The following is a 26,636-nucleotide window of genomic DNA, read 5'->3' on the forward strand; positions in this document are numbered from 1 at the left end:
AGATCCGAGCAGAATCACTGACCAGGTTTGGATGTAACAATAAGCTAGGATTGTTAAGAATTGTGGCTTAGCGCTCGCAAGCAGCGCGCTTCAGCAAGCCGCCCAATCGCCCCCCTTTGGCTCCTCCACCAGCAGCTAAACAAAGCAGAAACTAACGAGGAAGCAAAACCTTCCCGTTGCATCCAGACCCAAGTCGCTCCCTGGAACAGGCTTCAGATTCTGGCTTGTCCAAGCTTGGATGTATTGGGAATACTTTTCTCCCTTGTTAGTTTCCTGTTCCTTTAGCTGGCCCTGCTGGCAGGGGGAGCCGAGCAGGGGGCGAGCAGCCGGCGTGCATGAGCAGGGAAGGGCGGGAGCAAGGAAAATTAGCCACTAAGGACAGAGGTAAGAGGGCAAGGGAACCAATGAATGCACAGAGAAAGGCGGCCAGCGGCTCCTTCTCCACGTGCAATTTGTGCTCCCTCCAGTTTTCTTGGCCTGTGGATAAGTCTTCAAGTGAACCAGATGGGTGGGGTCTGCAGAGGGCCCTGCCCTTCCCTGTCCCCTTTCTCCTGCCTGATCGTTTGGGGCTTTTCCTGGCATTTCGGTGTGTGCCCTCCACCCACATTCTAAAAGGTGGATAGGCCTCTCCTAAGATTTAGGGACTGGTGGCCTAAGAGCTTTAAGCTAGATTATGCGGGCATTTTCAACCCTGCTCCTTTTGCCTTTGGCGCTGCCCATTTGCCCCCCTCCCCACACACACACGCACAAGAGCTTGCATGAAAATTAATTCTGCTCTCAGGCTGAAAGAGGTTTGACAGCCCAAGGGCCAGGCCAGCAGACAGGAAGCTGACAAGGAGAAGGGGCGGCACTCACCTCTTGGCACAGGGGATGTAGGAACCGCTGACTCGTTCCCCACAGTGTCCCTCCAGGTCCCCTCTCCCATTCAAGGATGCCACGCAGGCATCCGAGACAGGGACTGAATCTGGCAGGAGACAGGGAGGGAGTCAGGACGGGACCAGAGCGGGATGTGGTGGCGGCCACCCAGGCACGAAGCCTCCTCCCGCCTCTCTGTGCGAAGTCTCCCCAGCACGCAGCTTGGGCGTCTGCTTACCGGGGCCCCAAAGGTCTTGACATTGGCTCCAGTAAGTGGGGCATGTCCCGCCATAGCAAACAGCCGTGCCTTCCTCGCACGATGTCCCGTCCTGTTTGTGGACGTTGGCAGGGCAGCGCGGGGAGACCCCGTTGCAGAATTCAGGGAGGTCACATTCGTTCTGGGCTCCACGGCAGACAAATCCGGCACTGCGCAGCTACAAGGAGGAAGACGGAAGGAGAGCATGGGTGATGAAAGAGCATGTGTGCGTGCACACCGACCCTCAAATGCGGCCATGAAAGAGGATGCAATGACTAGTTACACATCTATCTATGCAAAAGAGGGTCACTGAACCTCTTTCAGCCAGACGGCTAGATTCCATTTCAGAGAAGCTCTCAGGGGCCGCATTCCAGAGGTGGGCAGGGCCGAAGGCAAAAGTGGGTGGGGCCTAACTGCTGAAAATATCAGCCTATTTTAGCTTCAAGCTCTCACTGCCAGTAAGTAAGCCTTAGGAGAAGCATTGGGGCCTTTTAGAATAGGGGTGAAAAAATGCACAAAGGCAGCAAACCATGAAATGATGGGTGGCTGGAGAAAAAGGGATGGGATCAGGAGAAGGGGGCACAGTGGTCTGGAGAATCCTGGATGGCTGGAGTGGGCTCTTAGGAGGGCCAGATTTAGGGTTCCCAAACACACACACACACATGTGCAAGGCATAGGTGTCCATGTGCTCTTATTAAAAGTGGGACAGCGTGGTGTAGTGGCTAGAGTGTTGGACTGGGAGTCGTGAGATCTGGGTTCTAGTCCCCACTCGGTCACGGAAGCTCACTGGGTGACTCTGGGCCAGTCACAGACTCTCAGCCCAACCTACTTCACAGGGTTGTTGTTGTGAGGATAAAATGGAGGAGGATTATGTATGCCGCCTTGGGTTCTTTAGGGAGGAAAAAAGGCGGGATATAAATGAAATGAATGAATGAATGAATGAATGAATGGGACCTGCATATCAGAAGCTTTGTGAATCGGAATGCTGAGCCCCTTTGGGATGAGGCTGAGAATCAGCAACCCCCCCAGCCTCCCTGGGCGTGCCCAGTTACCTTGCACTCGTGGCAACAGGCTCCTCCCGTGGCACACTGGGCCCCAGGCATCAGCTGGCATGCGCTTGCGTTACAACATGGATCCGCACACTCCTGAAAGCGGGAAGAGAGCGAGAGAGATTACGCTGAGAAGGCCAGTGGGCTGCTCCATATCCTTGCTTTGACATAGCACACGCAGTGATACTGGGCTGCAGGGGGATGAGCAAAGCTGAAGCAGGCTCTCACCAAAATGCAAAGGCCTCCTCCTTCACCCCTCTCCCTGCATTCTTGCCACCAGCAACCTAGTTCACTCTTGTTCTGTCTGCGCCAGTGGCCCCTGAACTGGACATGGGTGCTCAGGGCTTGCTCCACATCTGCCCCGGAGCCTCCAGGTCACATCTAAAAGGGCGCCGCCTTCCCACAGACACTCTGTGGCTACTGAGCATGCTTATCGGGCGATTGTGTGTGGGGCAGTGGGAAGTGCTTCTCTAAATGCTGATTCTTACATAGCAAAACAGCACAATCCACACACAAGAGGAAGCACCAGTGTGGTGTAGTGGTTAGAGTGTTAGGCCTGGACTCGGGAGACCCAGGCTCTAGTCTTCGCTTGGCCTCGAAGCTCGCTGGGTGGCTTTTGGCCAGTCGCTAGCTCTCGGCTGAAGCTACCTCACAGGGTTGTGCTGAGGATAAAATCATGAAGGGGATCGCATAAGCCGCTTTGGGCTCCTTGAAGAAAGGTGGGATATAAATGTAACAAACAAACAAGAATTAAATTGGCTTTTGATCTAATAACCCAAGAAAGCCTGTGGGCTAAGTCAAAGACTAGAACAACTGGCAGAAGGTCGCTTCATCTTACAAAGGAATTGTATTCGGAAACCTCCATGCAAACTTGCTATGGCGTTAGTAGCCGTCTTTCTAACTCTATAAAGTCATCCCAGGGAGTTAAACAGGGGTGTATTTCAGCTCCTCTTCTGTAATCCTTACATCAATTATGTCTCCCCCAAATAGCTCCCCTGAATTTCGTACACCAAAACTTGCAGAAACTTGTGGATGCCACAGCTCTTCTTTCTCAAACACAAATTGGTTTGAAACATTTATTAAAGGAACTCCCCAACTACTGTCAGAATGAAGCTCTCTCAATCAACTATGATAAAACTAAGGTTTTAGTTTTTTCAAAAAGTAACAAAAATATTTGGTCCCTACATGTATGTACACTTGAACAGATCTCAACTTTTAAATATTTAGGATCATCTCTCCACTCTTTTTTATCTTGGACATTCCACAGGAATTACGCTATGGATCACACACGCAACAATGTGGCTGCCATTCAGAGTTTATCTGGGGCCATCATACCTAGAATCATAGAACAGTAGGGTTGGAAGGGGCTTATAAGACCGTCAAGTCCAACCCCCTGCTTAATACAGGAATCCGAGTCAGAGCATCCCTGACAGATGGCTGTCCAGCTTCATCTTGAATGCCTCCAGTGCGGGAGAGCCCACTACCTTCCTGGGTAATTGGTTCCATTGTCGTGTTGCTTTAACAATCAGGAAGTTTTCCCTGATGTTCAGCCGGAATCTGGCTTCCTGTCACTTGAGCCCATTATTCCGTGTCCTGCACTCTGGGATGATCAAGAAGAGATCCCGGCCTTCCGCTCTGGGACAACCTTTCAAGTCCTTGAAGAGCGCTATCCTATCTCCCCTCAGTCTTCTCTTCTCAAGGCTAAACATGCCCAGTTCTTTCAGTCTCTCTTCATAGGGCTCTGTTTCCAGTCCCCTGATCGTCTTTCCAGTCCCCTGATACCTCTTCAGTCTTACAAGTTTTCACTGCCGAAATCACTTGCTTAGCGCTGAAATCTGGCGCTGAAATCTGGATTCTGGGCTGCAATTCAAGTGTTGAAAAAAGTCAAACCGCCTTTTGACGCCTTTCAAACCGCTTCTGCACCTTGCATGGCTCCTTTAGAGCTCTGACAGGTTCTGACTGAAACTCGGAGCAGATTCACCGCCCCACTGACATCGGAGCCACCAGCCCCCGCTGCCCAAATGTGTGGCAGCCGCAGCTTTGGGATTGGGGGCAGTCCTGGACTCTATAGAAGTCAGAATCTGGTCTCTAGCTCTCAAACTTTGGCTTCGCTTAGTGTTTCCCTGCTTCTCCATCCACTAACTGAACATTGGTCCATTCAGATCCGTATGTATGTTTATGGATGAAGATGCTAAATGGCTAGGGCTCTCCCCATTGCTGCTTTTCCTATATGGCCCTGAGAAGGCCAGATCTGGTATAATACAGTGTATTAAAGATATAGATTTCCGAGCTTCAATTGCAGCAGCAAATAAGACCTGCTCTCCCTTGGCTTTTGGCATTCATCCAGCTTCTGTTAACTCTGAAGCCAAATACTTGCAAATATTAAGCATCTCAAAGTATAGGAGAGTGTTTGCGCTTGCCACACTTTAATGTGATACCCTCAGCTGTCTGGGATGGGAGATTTAGGGGGACAGATCAGGCAGTATCCAATGGTACTCCTACACAGAGTAAACCCGTTAAGTGAATGGGCCTAGTCTACACAAGACTACCATTGGATACTACCCTTTATTCCAACAGACTACGTCCTTGCAGCTCAGAAGAAATTGAAATCGTAAGCCATGCTTTTCTTCTCTGTAATTTTTATCGAGATCTCCGTAATGAGTTAATTAACCCATTAATCTCTTTGTATCCAAGAGGATCATCTGAATACTATGTTCTTGTTCTTCTTTCTGATACAAAATAGTGTTACAAAAATTGCAACTAAATACTTGTAAAGAGCAGTGAGGAGACGCTCTAAAATATTAAGAAGCTACACTAAATTTTCAGCTTATGCTCTGTTTTATTGTTTCTTTGATCTTTAACTATTGTATAACTACAGATATTCAATTTATGTTTTAGGATTTTCTTTCTGTAAGTCAAGCTATGGCCTTGTATTTTATCCTCCCGTGTCTATTGTTATACAGAGTAGCTCTTATTTTGAGGTCTGTTGACCGGATCAATAAACTGATTGAATTAAATAATAAATAAATAAACACCCAACAGCAACAACCCAACTTCAGGGAAAACCCCTCCACAGATGGAGGAACCCCAAAACAACCCCATAAGGACGGAGTTTGCTCTGTGGCTAGAGAATGCTGACTCATTGTTAGAAGGGAGATGGAACGGAGTGCCTCTGAAGAAGGCATGGCTGGCATCCTGAACAGGATCACTTCACACTGCAATATTTTGTTGCAGGACCCACCTGTATAAATGAATATACACCACAGATCTGCACAGCAAGGGCATCTGAGGAAAGCAGGGGATGAAGAGAGAGATGCCTTCTTACCATCCGGAGGCCGCAATCGCATTCCTCCCCAGACTCCACGAGATGGTTCCCGCAGCGCAAATCCACCAGGCGGGCCGGATCAGGCACGTCCAAGAGGCACCAGGCCCGACTGCTCTGCAGGATCTCCTGGACTCGCTGCTGGCTGCAGCTGCTGAAAGTCAGCCCAAGAGCAATCCTAGCAAAGAGATATTCAGACCAGAAGACGTTCAGAGCCAAGGCATCCTCAAGTCCCCGCACGTGAGTCATCTTCGAAACTCCAAAGGGCCATCCTGAAGGGGACGGAGCAGACTGGGTGCTCAGTCGCTCCAGAGGGCAGAACTCGAACCCACAGGCGGAATGGCAGATCTCGGCTAAGCATTGGAGATGCTTCCGAACGGTGAGAGCTGTTCAGCAGCTGGACAGACGGCCTCAGGAGGGGGTGGGCTCTCCTTCGCTGGCGGTGTGGAAGCAGAGGTTCGAGTGCCGTCTGCCACAGGGATGCTGTGGTGGTTTCCCCACTCACAGAATCATAGAAGGGGCCTACAAGGCCAGCGAGTCCAACCCCCTGCTCAATGCAGGAATCCAAGTCAGAGCATCCCTGACAGGTGGCTGTCCAGCCTCGTCTTGAAGGCCTCCAGCGTAGGAGTGTCCACCACCTCCCCAGGTAACTGGTTCCATTGTTGCATTGCTCTAACAGTCAGGAAGTTTTTCCTGATGTTCAGCCGGAACCTGGCTTCCTGTAACTTGAGCCCAATATTCCGTGTCCTGCACTCTGGGATGATCGACAAGAGATCCTGGCCTTCTTCTTTGTGACAGCCTTTCAAGTACTTGGAACAGTGCTATCCTGTCTCCCCTCAGTCTTCTCTTCTCAAGGCTAAACATGCCCAGTTCTTTCAATCTCTCTTCATAGGGCTTTGTTTCCAGTCCCCTGATCATCTTTGTTGCCCTCCTCTGAACCCTCTCCGGCTTGTCTGCATCCTTCTTAAAATGTGGTGCCCAGAACTGGACACAGGACTCCCGATGAGGCCTAACCAGTGCTGAGTAGAGGGAAACTAGTACTTCCCGGGATTTGGAAGCGATGCTTCTATTAATGCAGCCCAAAAGAGCATTGGCCTTTTTTGCAGCCACATCACATTGTTGGCTCATATTCAGCTTGTGATCGACAACCATTCCAAGATCCTTCTCGCTTGTAGTGTTGTTGAGCCACGTATCCCCCATCTTGTAACTGTGCATTTGGTTTCTTTTTCCTAGGTGCAGAACTTGGCATTGATCCCTATTAAATGTCATTCTGTTGTTTTCAGCCCAGCGCTCCAGTCTATCAAGATCACTTTGAATTTTGTTTCTGTCTTCCAAAGTATTAGCTATCCCGCCCAATTTTGTGTCATCTGCAAATCTGATCAGCATTCCCTGCACCACCTTCTCCTTTGTGGTTTCCTGGCTTTTGTGGATTCCCCCCCCCCCCCCCAATTCTAACCGGTCGACATGCCTCTCCTCTCCTAAGGCTTCGTTATGGCAGGAAGAGCTTGACGCTACAAGATGCTGGCAGATTTTGTATAGTTGGCCCTGCCCACCACTGGAACGTGGCCCCCGAGAGCTGGACGAGGTTCCACACCCCGTCTTAGCGACTCAGCCCCCCCGCAAGCGCACACTCACCCCATCGGTGGCTCCATGATGCAGCTGTGGCCTGGGCGGAGCCTGGGACTGGAGCCTTTGCAAGCGCAGCCAGCACCGTCGTGGTCGAGGCCCAGGTTGTGGCCCAGTTGGTGGGACAGCGTGGAGGCCATGGCCAAGGGGCTGACAGAGTGGTCCTGGAAAAGGGAAGGACGAGAGTGGGGAAGGGCAGCCTGAGTCCTCCACACAGGAAGCTGGCTTATACTGAGTCAGATCCTCGGTCCATCTAGCCCAGTACTGTCGACACAGACCGGCAGCAGTGGCTCTCTGGGGTTTCAGGCAGGAGTTTTTCCAGCCCTACCTGGAGATGCTGGGGATCGAACCTGGGACCTTCTGCTTGCAAAGCAGGGGCTCTACCACCAAGCTACAGGCCTTCGTCTAAACACCAAATAAGACGCTAGTCCTCATAGTTCCAAATAATAGGATTTAAACAGAAACACAGGAGGCAGCTTACAGCGAGTCAGGGCACTGGTCCCCCCAGCACAGTATCATGTTCACTCCCCAGGGCTTCAGACGGGGGGGGGGGGGGTGTCTTCTCAGCAATGCCAGGAGATGCTGAAGATGGAACCTGGGACCTTTTGCATGCAAAGCCATGTGCAGCGCAACCAAATTATGGCCCCTCTTCTACGCAGGAGTCCCCTCGCCCCATGTCCAGATTACTGGGCCTTTAACTTAATCGCCTGCAGGGAGGGATTATAATTTGGGATGCAAAAATTCAGTTGAAAACATGCCCCCATTTTAAAAAGGCAGTCAGAAGTTTCTGGCCCCCTCTTCTCAAATTCATCCTCTCTTATGCAGGTTTGATCAAGCATTAAAATCAGCAGTAGGTAACCCAGCGCCCCCCAGATGTTTTAGGCTACAACTCCCATAATCCCCAACCACCAGCCATGCTGGATGGGGCTGATGGGTGTTGTAGCCCAAAACATCGGGGGGGGGGCGCTGGGTGGTCTGTCTCCTGCTTAACAACCCCTAAGAGTGATCTGTTTTCTCTTATCAGATAACAACCTTCAGAGCTAGCAGTGAAGTTGTGTGTCCGGGTGCTGAAATGGCTTTATGTTAAACCAGGGGTGGGCACGTTTGGGGGGAGGGTCTAGGGACCATTTCTGGCCCCAGCTGATGCCTCTCCGCGGGCCGCATTCTGCAAGGCACCAGCAAAAAAATAAAAATAAAATCCAGATTTTAGGGGGAGGGGGAAATGGCAGTTTTAACGCTGCAGAATTCTGAACAGGTCAAATTTCGTTTGTTCTGAAGCTATATTTGACGTTTTTAGTCCTCTGTGGCAGCTATAGAGCACTTAAAGGGTTAAACCCAGCTTCAGAACAAGCAAAATTTGACCCATTTAATGCTCTGTAGTGCTAAAAGCTGCTATTTCCCACACACACACATACACGGCATTTTAAAAAAAAAATTGTCGCCCCCGCATATGGCCACACGGCAGGGGCTGCACCAGAGCGGCCCATTCCCCTTCCCTGTATTACACTTTCTTTACGACAACCCTGTGAGGTCAGCCAGTATTATGATCTGCCATATTGCAGATGAGAAGGGTGGCCGAGACCGAGCTTGTGTAGGTCCGCCTTGTGACTTCATGCCGAGATTCAAACTGGGCTCGCCAACCCGTAGCTCAGCTGCTAGACTATGCCAACTCTCTAGGAAAGCAGGGGACACGAGTACTCACTCACCATGCTGATCCCACCCGACCGCCTGGAACAGATGGAGCCTTGGGTGGATGCCCCAATCATGCCGCCAGTGAACGGGGAGCCCCTACACGGGGGGGGGGGGGGGGACAAAATGGGGGAAGGCAGGAGGAGTCGGACACAGATGCATGAAGTTTACACAAGCCAACACAAAAGAGGAGAAAAGCACACATCTGGAATCTAGCTGCAGCTGTGAAAGCATGCTGCAGGACAGACACCGTGTGCAAGTGCAGACAGCTCCGCCCACCAAGATTCTAGGCTCCGCCTCTCCGTGGCCATACCCACAGCGTGAGGATTCCAGGTCAAGCACCTTACTCTTTACAGCAAGGGTGGGCAGAAGGTAGATCTCCAGATGTTTTGGACTTCAGTTCCCAGAAGCCCCTGCCAGCATGGGCAATGGTCAGGAATGCTGGGAGCTTAAATCCCAAACATCTGGAGAGCGACTTCTGCCCACCCATGCTCTGAAGCAGCCTTCCCCAGCCCTCTAGATGGTCTGGACTACAACTCCCAGCATTCCCCAACCAGCCATACAGGGAAAGGATCCAGAATGCACTAACAAGGACCCAGAATGCCCAGGGTTTTAGCTGCAGATGCCTCTCCTCTGCCCACCGCCTCACTGGGGTCCTCTCGATCTATTCCCGGCATAGCATCCCTAACCCCGCCAGCTCCTCACATGATGAGCTGGACGCTGTCATGGGGAGTCCGTGGCAGCAGCTCCTTTTGCCTCCACTGCAGAAACCGCTCCAGCACCTCCTGAGGGGGGCCGTCCACCGACACGCGGTCCCGGTCGTTCCAGACTTCTAGGCCCACAAGCGCCACCCGCAGACCCATTGTCCGAAAAAACTGGGCAGGGCAGGGGAGAACAGAGAAAGGGCAGTTAGGTAAACAAAATAAAAACCCCCAAAAAGAGAGAGCAGAGCTTAATGGAAAATATATATATAATAATATAATATAATATAATATAATATAATATAATATAATATATTTTTTCTTTTTATATATATATACATACACACACACACACACAGTATGTATGTGTGTATAATATATATATGTATGTATGTATGTGTGTGTGTGTGTGCACGCACGCATATATATATATATATATATTCTCTCCATGCTGGATTAGAGCCAGAATTCATGGAATCTGAGAAAAATAAAAAAAAAATATTATTTATATGTTTTATATTCATTCATTCAATGCAGTTTTGCCCTGCTCTTTAGCTGAAAAGGCCCCCAGTGCATCTTATAGATATCAGAAGTAAGACAGTCCCTGCCCTTTTGCTTAAAATCTAAAGGACACGACGCATAAGGAAATGGGCATGGGGAGGGAAGAGGAAAAACGCAAGTTCAGGCACGCATTCTTGAAGTACTAATAATGAACTTATAATGTGTTTGTGTACGTAGATACACTGTAAGTTCATTATCTATATATGCATGTGTGTATGCATGTGTGTTTACATATGAACACGCGCACACACACAGAGCTTTTCTGTCTTGCTGCTGTTCCAATGAACATAGGAAGTTGCTTTATACTAGTGCTGTGCTGAAAATGTCTCCCACATTTTTTTCAACCCTTCTCATTCAATTTGATAGAAGAGGAATTGCTTTCGAAAAGAAATTCAATAGTGAAGACATTTCGGAGAAATCCTCATGGGTTGGGGTGGGTTTCCTGGGCTTACCTTACTGAGGAGGTGGCTGAGGAGTGAGCGCAAGTGTCCTGTTTTTCAATGTACACTCCCCTCTCTGGCCACCTGGCTCCTCGGCTTCCTACACTTCAGTTAAAGCCCGGTTTAAGGCACCATGAGGTAATTCCTCCCACGGGGCTTTTTCAAATCAGGATGTGCAGGCAGCCTGGGACACTAGCTGGGATTAGGTAAGCTCAAAAACACCACCAAAAGAAATGATAAAACATCCTGAATGAGGCAGAACAATGGAAGCCTCTTTCATGGCAGGAGAAAAATTCAGGAAATTGGAGGACAGACTTCAGCAGAGCACTAAGTCCCCCTCATCCCTGGAGCTGGACGCGACACTGCCCCCACCTGCATTGTGTGGACACAAACTGGGGGCTGGCCTGCCAAGACAGTTAATGCTGTTGCAGCCCGAACACCCCCAAAACCCTTACCCCCAAAGGAAGAAGTTGTGCGACAAGCCCTGCCAATGGGGAGCCCCACCTGGGAGAAACGGTTGGGAATTTCTCCTCTCCCTGGAGAAATCCGGTGAAATTATCTCCCAAATTGCTCTGCCCGCAAGGAGGGTGGAGAATTTCGTGAGGCCGTTTGCACACAGCTCTATTTTACAGCAGTTCAGACCACTGGACCACCCAGCCTAGCAGCCTCTGCTCCAGAGGAGACCCTCCAGACGTTGTTAGACCCCAATTCCCTTCAGCTCTGGCCAACACAGCCCATAGTGAGGGTTGATGGGGGTTGCATTCCAACCAGAACTGGAAGGTCACAGGCTGCCCTCCCCTCTGCTGTACTCAGACTAGCAGTGGGTCTCCAGGTCAGGGTCTCAGCCAGAGGTCTTGCATATCACCCGACACATCTTACATGGAGATGCCAGAGATTGAGCCTGGGACCTCTGAACAGAAAGGAGGTGCTTTAAAGTTTAAAGCATTATTGTAAAGCAAATTTAAAGATTTTAAAGCAGGTTCACCCTGCCCTTCAGCAGGAAAGAGGCTTACGTACAAAACGAGCAATTAAAAAAGCCCAGGACAGTGCCTGCCCTCAGTCTTATTATCTAAAAGACAAAACAACAAAAGGAAAACTTGACAAGGAGGGAAGAGGAAATCGAGCAAACTCGGGCACCGATTCATCATGTTACAAAGCTGTTCTAACAGACAGCTGGCACAGAGATGAGATGGTCGAAAAACAATTCTCCAAAAAACACTTAATTGGGAAAATAAATCGTCAAAACAAATATATTAACTTAAATTAATTCTAATACCAAACTAATAACAACAAAAAATCCATCAAAATTGTAATATACCAGGAGAGAGAAAAAAATGAGCATTTCAGATCCACAAAACTATCAATTCCCATGCCATCCCCTGCCAATACCGCCAACTCTTTCTTAGTGTAAAAAAAATCAACAGGAAATTCTTCTCCCTCGACTTCCTGTAACAGGTTATATCCACCGCTCCCCATCGCAAACACAACCTGTCTATATGAAGTCACTATAATAAAGATACTTGAATGTATGAAAAGGACTTCAAATATAAGATAGCTCAGATTTTATGGGAAGAAAGAGGAGGGTCTCTAGAAACACAACTGACCCGCCCCAAACCATATCACCCGAATCTGCAAAGGGAGTCTACTCACCCCGTCCATGTGGCTTGCAATTTCTAGCATCCGTAGCTGGGTCCGATTGATGTGAGGATCCAACTTGAACTGAAAAGAGAAAGAACTATGGTAGAGGTTGTAATAAAACTGAGTCCCCCAAGAGGCACTAGAGAAACTGTCGTTTAGACTTCTCCAATGTGACTCCCTCCAGATGTGCTGGGCCTAGGAGTTGCAGCCCAACACATCTGGAAGGTGCCAGTCCAATACATCTGGACGGGGAGGTTTAACACTCAGGAATGTTTAACTGTAGATTCTCCCACTGATTTGGTTCTTGACGGTGGCCACAAAAATACCAAGCTTGTAATCCCAGTGAGGAAGCTAGAGCGGGACAAGGAAGACTACCTTTTGAGATTAGCAACTTGAGATCGACACTGGGAGCTTCCCTCGCTAGATAAAGTTGGGCGTGTACAAATCTAGTCATTTAGGTTCTTTCTTGAGAAGCTACAAGGCAGGCAGTGAGGGGTTGGGGTGGGCAGGTAGGCACTGTGGGGGTACAGGGGGGAAGGCAAACGTCTCACCTCAGCCTGGTCAGCCACCATCACCAGCTCCACAAATCCGCGCTCAGGTTCTGCCTCTCGCTTAGCCTGGGAGGTGGGAGAAAATGTTGTTTGTTACAGTGTCAGAGCTGGGACAAGAGCAACAAAGCCCCAGAAATGTGGCAGATTACAGAAATCCAGCAAAACAGTTTGACAGTTGGGCATGACAGGGGATTTATAAAACGTTATGCATCAGGTAGAGACAGTGGAGAGGGAGGATTTTAACTCCCTCTGTCACAGCTCAACTTAGGAGTTCACCCATTCAGCCTTAAGGGTGAAAGGATGGACAAAAGAAAATGGCCTCTTCCCAGGAGGGGTAATTAACTTCTGGAATTATATGTGGTTAGGGGCACTAGCGAAGACACCTTTATTTAAAACCAGCAAACAGACCCAGCTTCGCACGGCTTGGAATACCCCTTAGTTTGATACAGCAACACCCTCAAGCAAACCTATGCAGCTATCAGAGTTGGAGACATTGTCCTGATGCCCCAGCCGCTGTGCACCCCCTATAGTCGCCTGAGGGAGGGTTCTCGCCACTCCATTTCCCTGAGGGGAGGGCATATAACTCTCTCCCTTGGCCTACTAATCTCCTCCGTTTCAAACTGTGTAGATAGCAAAGCTATGTGCTGGTTAGGGAAGTCTGCCACTTAGTGGCTGAAGATGTTACCGCAGGCTTCAACCACACGGACACATTTAAATTAATTAAAACTAATTATTGTGTTTTAAAAATAAAATAACTTTGAGGTGCACACTCCTAGGGTCCCCTTAGTATGCATGCCAAGTTCCAGGTGTCTAAGTTTCACAATCTTGGCACTATGGTGCTGACAGATGGACAAACCAAGGCACATCCTCTTTCATTATTATAATTAAGTTAAGACACATTTACAGAGGAAGATAGAACTATCAATTGTATCAGCCAAGGTGGCTAAATGGAGCCTCCAGACACAAAGAAAGTCTATCTCCAAATACCAGCTTCTGGGGAGCAACAGTGGAAGAGGTTTGGTTGCATTCAGGCCCTGCTCGTGAACTTCCCAAACGCATCCAGTTCGTCACCATAGTAAACATGATATTGGCCCTCTAGTTAGATCCAGAGGGGCTCTTCTTTCATTTTTTAACCAACAATTTCCATCCAGACACATCTCAGCCAGCCATTCCTGTGACCACTAAGTCAACATTAGATTGTTTTGGGGTCCCCCACCCCCACTTAGAGTTTTTTCCCTAAAGATCTCATGAACTTCTGCAAATCTTGGGAATCCCCCAAGCCTTCTGACACCTCCTTCCTTGTGGTACTGCTTTGGCTACAAAAGGAACAGCACGCACAGCCTGAACATCAGATATAGAGGGACAACTTGCAGGCAGAAAGCCCCAGGTTTGATCTCCGGCATTTCCAATTTTAAGGGATCTCACCCTAGAAAGATGCTAACAGCCAGGCAGTGGCTGGATGGACCAACGGCCTGACCCAGATATTCAAACATACCCTATGTAGCAGAGTTTGCTCTGGTTCTGACTGTGGGCGATGCTGTCCGTGGGACAGAGAGACCAGCTTGCATTCCCCCGTCTCTTGCCGGACAGCCTCGAGTCTGTAGGCCCTTGTTCTCTCCTCATCACTGGACTCAAGACTGTAGCTTCTGTCACTGGACACAACAAGGAGGCCGCTGGGGGTGGAAAGGGAGTGACATTAGAGCTCCAGCAACATTTTTGCTGAGGGAAAACCCACCTAGCAGGGGTGGGTAGAAGGTAGGCCACTGTCCGGTTTTGAGCAGAAGTCAGTGAATCCACTCCAGGTTTCAGTCAGAACCAGTCAGCACTCTAAGGAGCCATCCAAAGTGTGGAAGCAAGGGGAAACAAAGATGGGAAACAAGTTCTTTCTCAGTGGCTCTCCCTTCTACACCCTGACACATACACCCGCTGCCCTTTTCCTGGCTCCCCTCGTACCTTAAACCGGAGCAAACACAGACATTGGCCCAGGCATCAAGGTACCCCAGGATTCCACCCCGATAACAGCAGTTGCCCTGAAAGACACGGAAGAGAAAATATAAGCCCGGCCTCCCAGCCTGGCAAGCCTCCGTCAGCTCTGCCAGCGGTGTGGCTGGGGCTCACAGGGACGCAGCACCGGCACTTTTCGATTAGCGGGAACGCAGGCAACATCAGCCCACCCCCCAGAATTCTGCTCCTCGGGGTTACATATGAGCTTTAGAAATGCTGTCCCAGTTAATACCTGCAACAGCCCACTAACGTAAGCTGGCATTACAGACGGACATAATGGTGCACTGGGACCAGCACACTGAAGGGTCTCGCCACTCCAGTAGGTTTTCTGGTCCCGGCCTTGGCACCTCTGCAGCGGCAGGTTTCGGGGGGCCCTTGGGCAAGACTCCCTCCGTGGGCCCCTCCCTCAGTGCGTCTGCCTTCTCTTCACCACTGTCCCCAGCTGCTATTGCTCTCCCTTGTCTTTTTCATCCTGGCTCCCGCTTGCTTGCTTGGCAGGCACAAAGCCAGGGAGGAGGCAGGCCGTGGCATCTCTCACTCCTCCTTCTTGCCACCGCCGTCATCTGGGCCAGAGCGAGAGGCAGGGGAACCAGCAGCTTGCAAAGGGAAGAGGAGCTGCCACTCCAGGGGGCTCTTGTCAACGGGCCCCTGCTGGGGGTGGGCCTCAGCAGCTGCCCCACCACGCCAATTCTTAATGCTGGCCCCATACTGTGGCTGAGTCCCAGCTGGCACAGGCAGAAAGACTGAGAACTGTATCTCCAGCCGAGAGGCGCCGGTTGGTATGCGCTGTGCACTGCCAGGAAAGAGAAGCTCACCTCTGTGTATCTCGGATGCGTTGCCCGTGTCCCGTCGGGAAGGTAATAAACAAGCCCTTGGGCGCCGGCCAGCAGCTCCCTGCAAACCGAGAAAATACAATCAGCGGGGGCAGACTTTGTATTGGGAGGACATAAGAGCATCTGGCCAACCTCATGCTTCCAGGAAGCCCTTGAGCAGGAACGAAAGCAATTACCTCCCCACACTATCCTGTGATCCTTCCCTCTATCACAGGGGTGCAGAACCTCTTTCATCCTGAGGGCTGAATTCTGTTTCAGAGAAGCTCTCGGGGGCCACAGACAAAAGGGGAGGGGCCAACGTATCAACACATTGTAGCTTCAGGGTGCGATCCTAGGCATGCTTAGACAGAAAAAGTCCTACAGCTCCCAGCATGCCCCACTCAGCATGGCTGGCTGGGGCACGCTGGGAGTTGTGGGACTTTTATTTGTCAAAACATGCATAGGATTGCACCCTGAAGCTCTGACTGCCAGTAAGGAAGCCTTAGGAGAAGCATCTCAACCTTTTCGGATAGGGAAAAAACTGCACAAAAGCTACCAAGGGAAAAGGCATGCGGCCAGGGGAAAGGGCGGTGGCCTTCTGGGGAACCCCAAAGTTTAATTGCTGCATCTACCGGAAGCAAATTCAGGTGCTGAGAGTTAGCATGGCTATGTGGCCAAAACGGGGCTACTGAAAAACAAGAGGGAGGTATCAGCGTACTTGGGGGGGAAAACCCAGGTTTGCAGACATAGGAAAAAACCCTATGGGGCGAAAGACAGACAGACAGACAGACAGACAGGAACACAGGTTGTCCGCTTGGTGCTGGTGCGAGATGGAAAACAAGAGCAAACCACACTGCAACACTTTGTTGCAGATCATACTTGTCAATGGCCATTAGTCAGGATGTCTATATTATTCCTGCATTGAGCAGGGGGTTGGACTCGATGGCCTTGTAGGCCCCTTCCAACCCTACTATTCTATGATTCTATGAATCTCCATTTTTCTACACAGGAAGCTGCCTTACACTGAATCAGACCTTCAGTCTATCTAGCCCAGTATTGGCAGCACCTCTCCAGGGTTTCAAGCATGATTCCATCCCAGCCCTACCTGGAGACACCGGGGATCGAACCTGGGACCTTCTGTGTGCAAAGCAAGGGCTCTACCCCTGAGCTACAGACCCGCTTGAATACCTCTGAATACTTGTGGCTCAGAGGAGTGGCTGACCACTGTTGGAAACAGGGTGCAGGGTTCTCTGGACCCTTTACACTCTACTCCAGCAAAGGATCTTGCATTCTTACATTACGTTATAAGATTTTTTTAAAAGTGGACACGACTCCCATGCTACCTTTGTTGCGAGCACAAAGTGGGTGCTTTTTATCTACTGCCCGTGACAGTTGGAGGAGCCTCGCTCAACTTGGTGCCTTCCAGATGTTTTTGACTGCAACTCCCATGAGCCCCAGCCAGCATGGCCCATGCCTGGGGCGATGAAAGTTGTAGCCCATAAAATCCACAGGGCCCCAGGTTGGGGGAACAGCTGCTGGACAGCATACTGAACCGGGAGGTGGCTGGATTCAGAAAGCAAAGCTGTGATCGATTGTTACACGGATGTCTCACCCGGATCCTCCTCGTTCCATCTCTGAAGACCAGACTCTGGCAACAAACCATGGAGGAGGGGGAGGGAGGCTTTCATGCCTTGCTCATGGTCTTCCAGGAAGTATCTGGCTGACTTCTCTTGGAGACAGGATGCTGGGCTGGAAGGACCTTTGATGTCGATCCAGCGGGGATCTTCTCTGGTTCTTCATGCCTGTTCCCCTGGAGCCTTCCCCCAGTGCAGCCCCCCCACCCTCAAACTCACCAGTTCTGTGCCAAGTCCAAGAGAAGGTGCTCTCCCTCAACCTCCAGTGCAACCCGCAGCCGAGCGGGGAACCCCTTCTGCCCCTGCGGACGAGAGAAAGACAGACAAGGATGGCGGAGGAGAAACACAGCCACGAACGGCACCGCCTCCGTCGACAGATTCCCCCACTGGAAAAGAGTTTTGCCAGCTGGCCAGTTGTGGAATGGATGCCAAGGGGTCGCGGCAGTTCCGAATGGCCCCGGTGCCCTTTGAGCCACGTGTCTGGGCTCCCTCTGAGAGCCCGGCATCAGGGTCAAACTAAGGCCAGGGAGAGGCAGCTTCACCCCCTTGTGGGCAGGAAGGGCTGCTCCCTGGTTAGTTCATTGTCCTGTGGGTGTGAAGGATGGGGGGGGGGTGAGGAGCATGCTGCAGAAAGGTGTCTGCTTCCCCCCACTCAATCTCCACCCCACCCGGCATTTCCTGCCCAGCAGTAATACACGGAAATGCTCCGGAGCCTCCCAGCATCTGTGGGTTGGGCACATCGGGGGGGGGGGGTGCCAAGAGGAGATGAGCTCATTCACCCAGCTCAGCTTGAGGTCATGGCATAGCAGCTCTTCTCCTTCCCCCTTCAAAGTGTCTCTGGCTTTCTCCCGGTTTTAACTCAGATGTTTTTCTCTTTTTAAGCCAGCAGGGCATCTTACCAGCGCTGCTTCCTTCAGACTGAGGTGCTTTTGGTCCTGCACGATCTTTGGCATGACAGGCCAGGAGCAGGTCCGGTCCCCCCACCACGGCCGTGCACCGCCATCTGCCAACAAACCACCAGTGAAAGCATCAGAACTAGGATTGTGTCAAATCCGTTCCATCTGGGTTTCACAGATTGCCAAGTGTGTTTCGTTCCGTCATCCACACATTGACAAAATTGGATTTTTGTTTGTTTTCCAAATTTGCACAAATACACAAATCCCCCAAAATGCGCAAATCCCCAAAATGCGCATTTTCAGCTTTAGCCAATGGGGGGAAATGTGCATTTTTGGTCAGGTTTTTTTTAATTTTGCGTATTTTTCTACAAGGAAATTTGCGCAACATTCAGGAAAGTTAGAAAAACGTTCCACAAGTCTGCGGGCAAGGGGAAGGTTGGACCACTGTAGAATCATGAAAATCTAAACTCATTTGGTTCCATCGTGGATTTCTCCAATATCCCTAGTCAGAAACACCCCCCTCCCCAAAATGATCCCCTTTCTTTCGTCGGCTCTATGCACAACCGTGTACGGCCATCACTGGGAAAAGCCAGAATTCTTGCTAATTGACATATTCAAGGCATTCGTACTGGTATTCCGGAACATAACATTGGCTTGTTCACAGATGATATGGCCATCGATATAACAAATCCAATATCAGCACTATCAGAAAATAATCTCATTCCTTGATGTTTTGGGGCAAGCTTCTGGGTACAATGCAAACTATCAGAAGTCAGAGATGATTAATGTCCATCGATCTGCAGTTACATGAGCCAATCTAGAAATTTCCTTTTGTGTGTTACTACGCCTGGACGACATCTGGAGGTTCATCTCTCTCCCTCACTACATGAAGTCTATAAACTCAACTATCAGCCACTGTTCACATGAATTCACTCTGATACTTACAAATGGGGTAAGGATATGTTATCACGGTCAGCTAGAATAGCTATAGTAAGAATAAATAACTTGCAAGACTCCTTTTCTCCTTTCAGACAATTCTACTTCATCTCTCCATTCCAACTCTGGGCAAATGGAAGGAACTATTAACCTAATTTATCTGGTCTGGACGGAAGCCAAGGTTGAAGTGAGCAACTTTGAGCAGCACCTAGGCAAAAGGAGGTCTTGCCATGCCAAATTTGGAATTATGTTATGATGCAGCTCGAGATTTCTTGTAGGATGGATGTATCCTTCCCCAAAGCACCAATGGACACTCACAGAACAACAAGCAGTTAGCAACTGCCCTCTTGATGCTATGGGTCAGATGTTGCATCTTTGAGCATCCAGTGATTAGAAACAATATACTTACTTCGAAACACTGGCAGAAAAAAATGGCTCCTGACCTGTCTCCACTAATGTCAGTGTGGCATCATCCAGCACATAACAATCCACAAGGTTTTTGCACTTGGATAGCAGCAAAAGTTTGTAGATTTCTTTAAAAAAAAATTGATAAAGGGGAACCTCCCCTACGCAGATGTTTTGAAAAGAACTGAAGCAACCATGCTGTCTTTTTATCAGTATCTGCAACTGTTGTCACTTTCTTCATCTGTATCACATTCAGACGGCAGCCAAGCACCTATTTATTTCTTTTGAGTCTTTTATAGAAGCTGATGTTGGTTCAAATAAAGGTTTAATGTCATCTATTTATACAACCTTCCAAATGCTGTTATTGGATGGCAAGCCATCCTATGTGCGGGCTTGGGAGACTGAATTTGGTAAGTCTTTGGAAGACTGAGTGGCAGCATATTTGGACTTCTTTTGCTCCTTTATCAATCAACACTAATATAAAGACCGCACAATACAACATTCTCAGTAGGTGGTACATGACTCCTAAAAGGGAATATGTTCTTCTTTTTGCTGCCTTTATGTTATTAACTTTATTTTGAAACATTTCATGATAACATGGGGCGGGGGGGCAGAAATTCTCACTGAGAGAGACCATTGCCTATTTGGTGGTACAGCCAGCCAGAATCAGGCACCCCAATGAATTATGCAAATGAACGTATTTACATAATCATCTTCCCTACTCAAGGATTCGGCATTCTGAAAGCCCTGGAAGTCCCAGCTTCTTAGCCCTTCTCCCACACCCAACCTGAGTTTTCACCAGGATCTCAACGGCTAGAAACTTGAGGGTCGTGTGGAGTTTGTTTGTTTTTTAGTTTCTTTTGGTTTTGCATGTTTGTGGAATTTGGTACCAAGATCAAATGCAAGGGAAGACAACGCCAAATGCACTTCTTCATTTTTAGGCAGTGCAGAAAGGACGTCCTTTATTTGTGGTTTTCCGCTGAATCACTTAGCCAAGTGCATTTGAGGCTGTGATGTGCACTGCTCCTCCAGCTGGCTTAAAAGCTTAACTGGACTGGGGAAGGGGAGGGAGGCTAACTTAAAGTGGGGGGAAGAGAAAAAAGGATGACTAACCATGCAAGCTCATGCATGGTTATTCCGAAGTACAACCCTCTGTGTTAAATGGGGCTCACTCCCTGGCTGAGTGGGTCTGGAAAAACAGCCTTAGGGCTGATTCACACATGGCATTTACGGAGGCAGGAAAACTCCCATTTACACAAGGAATATCAGACGCTGTCTTACATCCCCACATCCAGCCTTCCCCAACCTGGTGCCCTCCAGACGGGTTGGCCTACAAGTTCCATCATACCCAGCCAGCATGGCCAATGGCCAGGAATGCCAGGAGTTGTAGTCCCAAGCATCAGGGGGCACGAAGTTGGGGACGGCTGCTGTACAGAGTACGCTGTTTTTAAAAAGCAACAACCTGGATTTTCTTTTTTCCCCTGCGCCTTTCTTAACCCCCCAGAACATTTCTTGAAAGGGCCATTTCTTTCCATCAACAGAGGTTGGAGGATTTCACCTGGCCAAACACACACACAAACGCAGGATAGCCAGCGCTCTATAAACAGGAGATGCCCGTTTTATAAACGGGGGATTAAATCTGGGATCTCTTGCATGTGGTCTACAGCCCATAATGCTTCCCTGCCTTAAAGCAGTGGTGGGCAACTTGTGGCCATCTGACTCCAGATCATTCTGCCCAACAACTCCCATCAGCCTTAGCCAGCATAGCCAATGGCCAGGGATCATGGGAGCTCCAGGCGAAAACCAGTGGCATAGTAAAGTCATGGTTAGCAGGGTCAAAGCACCAGGACTTCTTTATTAGCAGAGACAGCCATTTGCCACCCCACCCCACATACGTCCCTGTTCCCTCTGAGCTTGGCTGCAATCCTCCCAGTAGCTGGGAGAGGCAGGATGGATTTTCCCAGCAAATATATATTGTTCTGAGCGACGTAACACAAAGCCTTTGGGGGTGGGTGTCTTGGTCTTGAATGTCTCAGGATGCAAACATTTTGTTTGTGGAAAGCCCAAGATGTTTCAGCTTCTTATTTAATTTTTAAGGCCTTCTTCCAGAGGTTATAAAAATGTCTGCAGTGATCCTCAGAACAAAATTACCTCCTGCTGTAATTTACTGGGGGGAGATATTTACAGCAGGAAATAATTTGTTTTGAGAATCTCTGTAGGCATTTACATAACCCCTTGAAGGAGGCCTTAAAAATTAAGTAAGAGGCTGGAACGCGTTGGGCTTTCCATAAATAAAATCTTTGCATCTTGAGATGTTTTGTCTCCTTTTACGGTCTCCTATGGATGCTTACCAGCCTTTGTACCCCGCTTGGTCTTGAATGGACAGTTAAGACCCATTTGCTTGGCAATAAATAAAAACCACTATAAAATTAATTTGCTGCTATAGATCAACACAGCTGGTTGCATTTTAGGACTGTCCATGGGGGCGTGGCTACGGAGACTGTCAGAAAGAACACCTGCACTTCAACACTTGCTGGCTAAAACATCTGGAGATATGAAGCCCTCCAAATAGCTTAGTACAATATATATATATTTTAACATCACAGCTCCTGATGAGGGCGGAAGCCGAAATGTTTAGCTCTAAATATATTTTGAAATTACTCTGCTGTTTATCTTTCATACATATTACATATATTTAATATGTCATATGCACACACACCTCTCCAGAGTACACTTGAAACCATCACTTCACACCCCTGGCAAGAGTATTAAGAAGGAGCTTTCCATGTTAGATGAACCAGGGAGTCTGTCTGCATTAGTGACCAACTGGACGTACAGAAGCACGTAGCTAGCTACCTGTCACTTAGGGTGACCGGCCTGCAGCCCTCCAGATCGCATTGGACTCAAACTCCCATCAGCCCCTGCCAGCATGGCCCATGGCTCAGGGACGCTGCAAGTTGTAGCCCAACAATACCTGGATGGCCATGCCTTGCCCATGCCTCTGGGAGAAAGTGGACAGAGATGCCTGCTTTCCTCCTCCTCTTGCATCACCAGGGCTGAGAATGTAATCCCTTGAAATTGACGGGCAGTAGATTCAGGACAAAGAAGCTGAAGGAATTTGTAGAATTCACGGCCACAAGATGCAGCCATGGCTGCTAGCCATGCCTTTCAAAAGGTGTGTGTGCGGGGGGGGGGGGGGTAGACAAATTAATGAAGAATGGATCGATCGATGGCTCTCGGCCACAATAGCTTAAGAGAGCCTCCATATACAGGGACAGTCTATCTCTGAATAGCTCTTACTGGGGAAAAACAGCAGGACAGGGTTGGTTGGTTTGTGTCTTACATTTATATCCCACCTTTTTTTCCTCCAAGAAGCCCGAGGCAGCGTGCATGATCCTCCTCCACCTCTCCATTCTATTCCCACAACAACCTTGTGAGGTAGGTTAGGCTGAGAGTCAGTGACTGGCCCAAAGTCACCCAGCGAGCTTCATGGCCGAGTGGGGACTAGAACTGGGATCTCCGGGATCACTGTCCAACATGCTAATCGCAACACCACACGGGCTCTGGGTTTGCCTTCCCAGCCTGGCTGTAGGCTTCCCAGCAGCATCCAACTAGCCACGGTGAGGAAACAGGCAGACCTTTGGTCTGACCCATCAAAGCTCCTCCAGTGTTCTTAGGCGCCCACCTGAGAAGCATCACGTGTGACGTCGCCCTTCATCTCCCTTCAGCCTAAGCCCCTAGATCCCACCCTCCTCCTGAATCAGATGACCAGGGGTTCTTGAAACAGAATTCTGTAGGTTGGACAGCAAAGAATCGATCTTCTGCAAGAACAGAAGAACAGACTTGCTGGATCAGACCAAGGGTTCATCTTGTCCAGCCTTCTGTTCACACAGGGCCAACCAGCTGCCCAGGGGAAACCCACAAGCAGGACAGGAGTGCAACAGCACCTTCCCACCCATGTTCCCCAGCAACTGATAGGGTTCTCCTTCAGGAATTTGTCCAATCCCTTTTTAAGGTCATCCAAAGCGGTGGACATCACTAGATCTTGTGGAAGTGAGTTCCATAGTTTAACTCCGTGCTGTGCGAAGAAGTCCTTCCTTTGATCCGTCTCGAATCTCCTGCCAATCAGCTTCATGGCAGGACCCCTTTGTGTTCTAGTATGATGAGAGAGGGAGAAAACTGCCTCCCTGTCCACTTCCTCCAGACCAGGCATCGTTTTGTACACCTCTATCATCTCCCCCCTCATTCGCCTTTTTCTCCAAGCTAAACAAGATGTTGTAACCTTTCTTCATAAGGGGAGGTGCTCCAGCCCCTTGACCATTTTAGTTGCCCTTTTCTGTACTTTCCAAGTTCAAAGACAGTATACCAGCTGCTAGAGGGATGCATATGCTCACAGGAAACCAGACACTGGGCTTCGCAGATGCTCGGCCTAGGACTGCTAAATGTCTGAAGTGGCCTCTGCGGCTGGACCTTGAACAGCAATTTGAGCCGCAGGCCAGAGCAGGTAGATTACGTTCCGTTCTGCACCGCAAGAAGATTCGCCTGCTCCATTTCTGCATCTCTTGAGCCACCATTAAACACACAGGAACAACCTGGGCCTCACCTTCCTTCTCCAGCCATCAACAGCCTCCTTCATTCCCTTGCAGACTCTGAGAACACAAGCTATATGGGCAGCTAAGGGGTGGTTCACACATTGTGCAGGCAAACCCAGGTTCATAGAATCCTGGATATTGGAGGGGATGCTGTAGGCCATCTAATTATTATTATTATTAGGGCGCAATCCTATGCATGTTTAGACAACGAGTCCTACAATTCCCAGCATTCCCCAGCCAGCAAAGCTGGGAGTTGTACAACTTGTTGCTGTCTAAACATGCGTAGGATTGTGCCCTTAGACACTTATATCCCGCCTTTTTTCCTCTTGCAATGAGCCCAAAGGTGGCTTACATGGTCCGCCTCCTCTCCATTTTATCCTCACAACAACCCTGTGAGGTAGGTTAGCCTGAGAGTCCATAACTGGCCTAAAGGCACCCAGGGAGCTTCACGGCCAAGTGAGGACTGGAGCCCAGATCTCTCGAGTCCCAGTACAACACTCTAATCATGATAGCACACTGGCTAATCCACCCCATCTGCTCGACGCAGGAAATCCAGAGCTAGAGGATCGTCAACAGGTGGGCTGGGGATGATGGGAGTTGTAGTCCAACCCATCTGGAGGGCGCCAGGCTGGGGAAAGCTGCTCTTGGCAAGTCCATTGCTGAACTGCTCTTATAGTCAAGAAGTTTCTCTTTAATATTCAACCGAAATCTCCCCTCCTGCAACTTGAGCCTGCTGGATCGAGTCCCGCCCTGTGGGGCAGAGAGTCTTTTTTTTTCTAGGCTGCAATCCTAGGCATGCTTACTTGGGAAGAAACCCACTGAATGCAATGGGGGCTTACTTCTGAGTAAACACACAGGCCAGAGGTGATGTCCCAGGGAAAAGGGATGCCCACGGTCAAATCTGAACAGTTTCAGGGGCACGTTCATGTTGCCTGACACCATGCAATCCAAAGAGGAGCGATGGCCTTAGACAGAGGCAGGCATGAGGGCTGAACTGTGGCGTAGCTGAAACCTGGAGAGGTGGTACAGATCAGCAGCCAAGAGCTGCGAAACCAGGACTTCCCTGGTTGGAATCTTGCCGCCACCATGATCTCACTACTTGGCCTTCAGGCAAGCTCCTGTTTTCTCCAATTTACATGCACGCCTGCAGTATGGACATAATAATGCCCATGTTGTTGTTGTTGTTGTTGTTGTTGGGGGGGTGCTTAGCTTTCCCAGATAAATCACATACTTCTCACGCACGATGTTCCAGTTATCAGGTCTATAAGGCAGTTTCTTACATTTCTATTTAAAGAAGCCCTTACTCAGCACCATGAGGACTAGAATCTTACTTTGCCTCTAGGGGAAGGGCTGCAGCTCAGGGCACATGCTACACATGAAAAGCATCCCAGTTCTAATCCCCAGCATCGCCAGCTAGGCCTGGAGAAAATCTCTGCCTCAAATCCTGGAGCGCCGCGCCGCTGACAACCAGGGTACGTAGTTCGGGAGTGAGGACCCTGCAGCCTTCCCAATGTCGTTGGAGTACAACTCCTATCAGCCCCGCCCAGCATGGCCAATGGTCGGAGATGATGGGAGCCCCCATCATCTTTGGCACCATCGCCCCCGCCCCCCATAATGCAGAGGATACTGAGCTAGTTAGGCCAGCAGTCTGACTAGGTACCAAAAACCACAACACGTTCATGACAACCGGCCTACCTGACAGGGTTGTTGCACAGGCTCAAAACAAGCCAGGAAGCGCTTCCAACCCCCTCACGCATTCCCCCAAATTTCTGCTGCAACCTTACGCCCGCTTCCTTGGGATTCAGCGCCGCGGGCGTCATCGGATTGGCTTCCTGCGGGCCAAGCCGCGCAGGAGCCGGCTGTAAACTTAGCTGTGCACGCGTCCGAAACGTAACGTGTGAAGAAGCCCCTAAGGTTTAGCGAGCTCAGTTAGGCGTTCCCGTTTCACCAGCCGCGGTCGGGGAGAGGGCGAACGACTCACCCGCACTCCGCGCCCCTGGACCGGTGCCGCCGCCGCCGCGCTCCGACGCCGAGCCGGGCTCCCCGGAGCCGGAGCCGCCGCACGAAGCCAGGAGCAGCCCGAGCCGCCAAAGCAGCGCCATGCCTCTCCCGGGCGCCCCGGCGGCTGAAGGGAGGCGGGAGGCGCTGCGGCCGGCGCGCCCGAGCGCGCAGCCGGCTTCGGAGAGGTCCCCGCGTCCTTGAGGCTCGCGGGGCGCCTGGCTGCGGAGAAGCCGCAGATCGGAGATCGGAGCCGCCGCCGCCGCCGCCGGGAGCCGAAGCAGCCGAGGGCAGGAGCAGCAGCCGAGGCTCGGGCTAAATCCCTCCCCCGGGCCCGGCCAAGGAGGCGGCCCCTGCTGCGCTCCGGCCCGGCCCAGCCGCCTCCGCCCTGCCTCCCGCCTCGCATTGCAGCACAGCTGCTGGGCCCGCCCGAGAACGGGAACTTCCTGCCCGCCCGGCCCTGGCCTCGCCCGGCTGAAGCGTGCCAAGTCCCTGCCGGAGAAGCCAGCCGGCGCGCTGCGCGGCTCGCCCCACCTCGCCCCGTGCGCCCGAGCCGGCGAGAACCTGGCCGCGCCCAGCCGGGGCGCACGTAGCTGCGGGGGCGCCGCCTCTCGCTCGCGCTCTCCCCGCCCAGCCCAAGAACGGAGGGATCGCGGCCACCTCCCGGGGCC

General features: G+C 50.4%; 1 protein-coding gene across 7 annotated transcripts in view; it reads right to left on the bottom strand.

The window, feature by feature from the left end:
• Positions 1 to 26,636, bottom strand: part of ADAM15 (ADAM metallopeptidase domain 15) — a 49,541-nt gene that overhangs the window by 20,871 nt on the left and 2,034 nt on the right. For 2 of the 7 annotated variants that reach the window (XM_084824678.1, XM_084824679.1), the window contains exons 1-15: positions 25,949 to 26,282; positions 18,038 to 18,141; positions 17,358 to 17,440; positions 15,508 to 15,586; positions 14,642 to 14,718; positions 14,184 to 14,361; positions 12,689 to 12,754; positions 12,150 to 12,218; positions 9,503 to 9,672; positions 8,815 to 8,896; positions 7,118 to 7,272; positions 5,486 to 5,660; positions 2,164 to 2,256; positions 1,094 to 1,289; positions 856 to 964 (exon numbers count right to left, since the gene is read on the bottom strand). In XM_084824678.1, coding sequence (XP_084680804.1) covers positions 856 to 964; positions 1,094 to 1,289; positions 2,164 to 2,256; positions 5,486 to 5,660; positions 7,118 to 7,272; positions 8,815 to 8,896; positions 9,503 to 9,672; positions 12,150 to 12,218; positions 12,689 to 12,754; positions 14,184 to 14,361; positions 14,642 to 14,718; positions 15,508 to 15,586; positions 17,358 to 17,440; positions 18,038 to 18,141; positions 25,949 to 26,069 — 1,757 coding nt within the window. In that variant the 5' untranslated portion in view covers positions 26,070 to 26,282. Of the gene's footprint in view, positions 1 to 855; positions 965 to 1,093; positions 1,290 to 2,163; positions 2,257 to 5,485; positions 5,661 to 7,117; positions 7,273 to 8,814; positions 8,897 to 9,502; positions 9,673 to 12,149; positions 12,219 to 12,688; positions 12,755 to 14,183; positions 14,362 to 14,641; positions 14,719 to 15,507; positions 15,587 to 17,357; positions 17,441 to 18,037; positions 18,142 to 25,948; positions 26,521 to 26,636 lie in introns of those variants that run through there. The other 5 variants (XM_084824680.1, XM_084824684.1, XM_084824677.1 and 2 more) reach the window with 5 other exon arrangements.

Source organism: Heloderma suspectum, chromosome 17 (genome assembly GCF_057233095.1).
Source record: "Heloderma suspectum isolate Gila_16-S chromosome 17, 16-S_ref, whole genome shotgun sequence".
Taxonomy (NCBI): Eukaryota; Metazoa; Chordata; class Lepidosauria; order Squamata; family Helodermatidae; genus Heloderma; species Heloderma suspectum.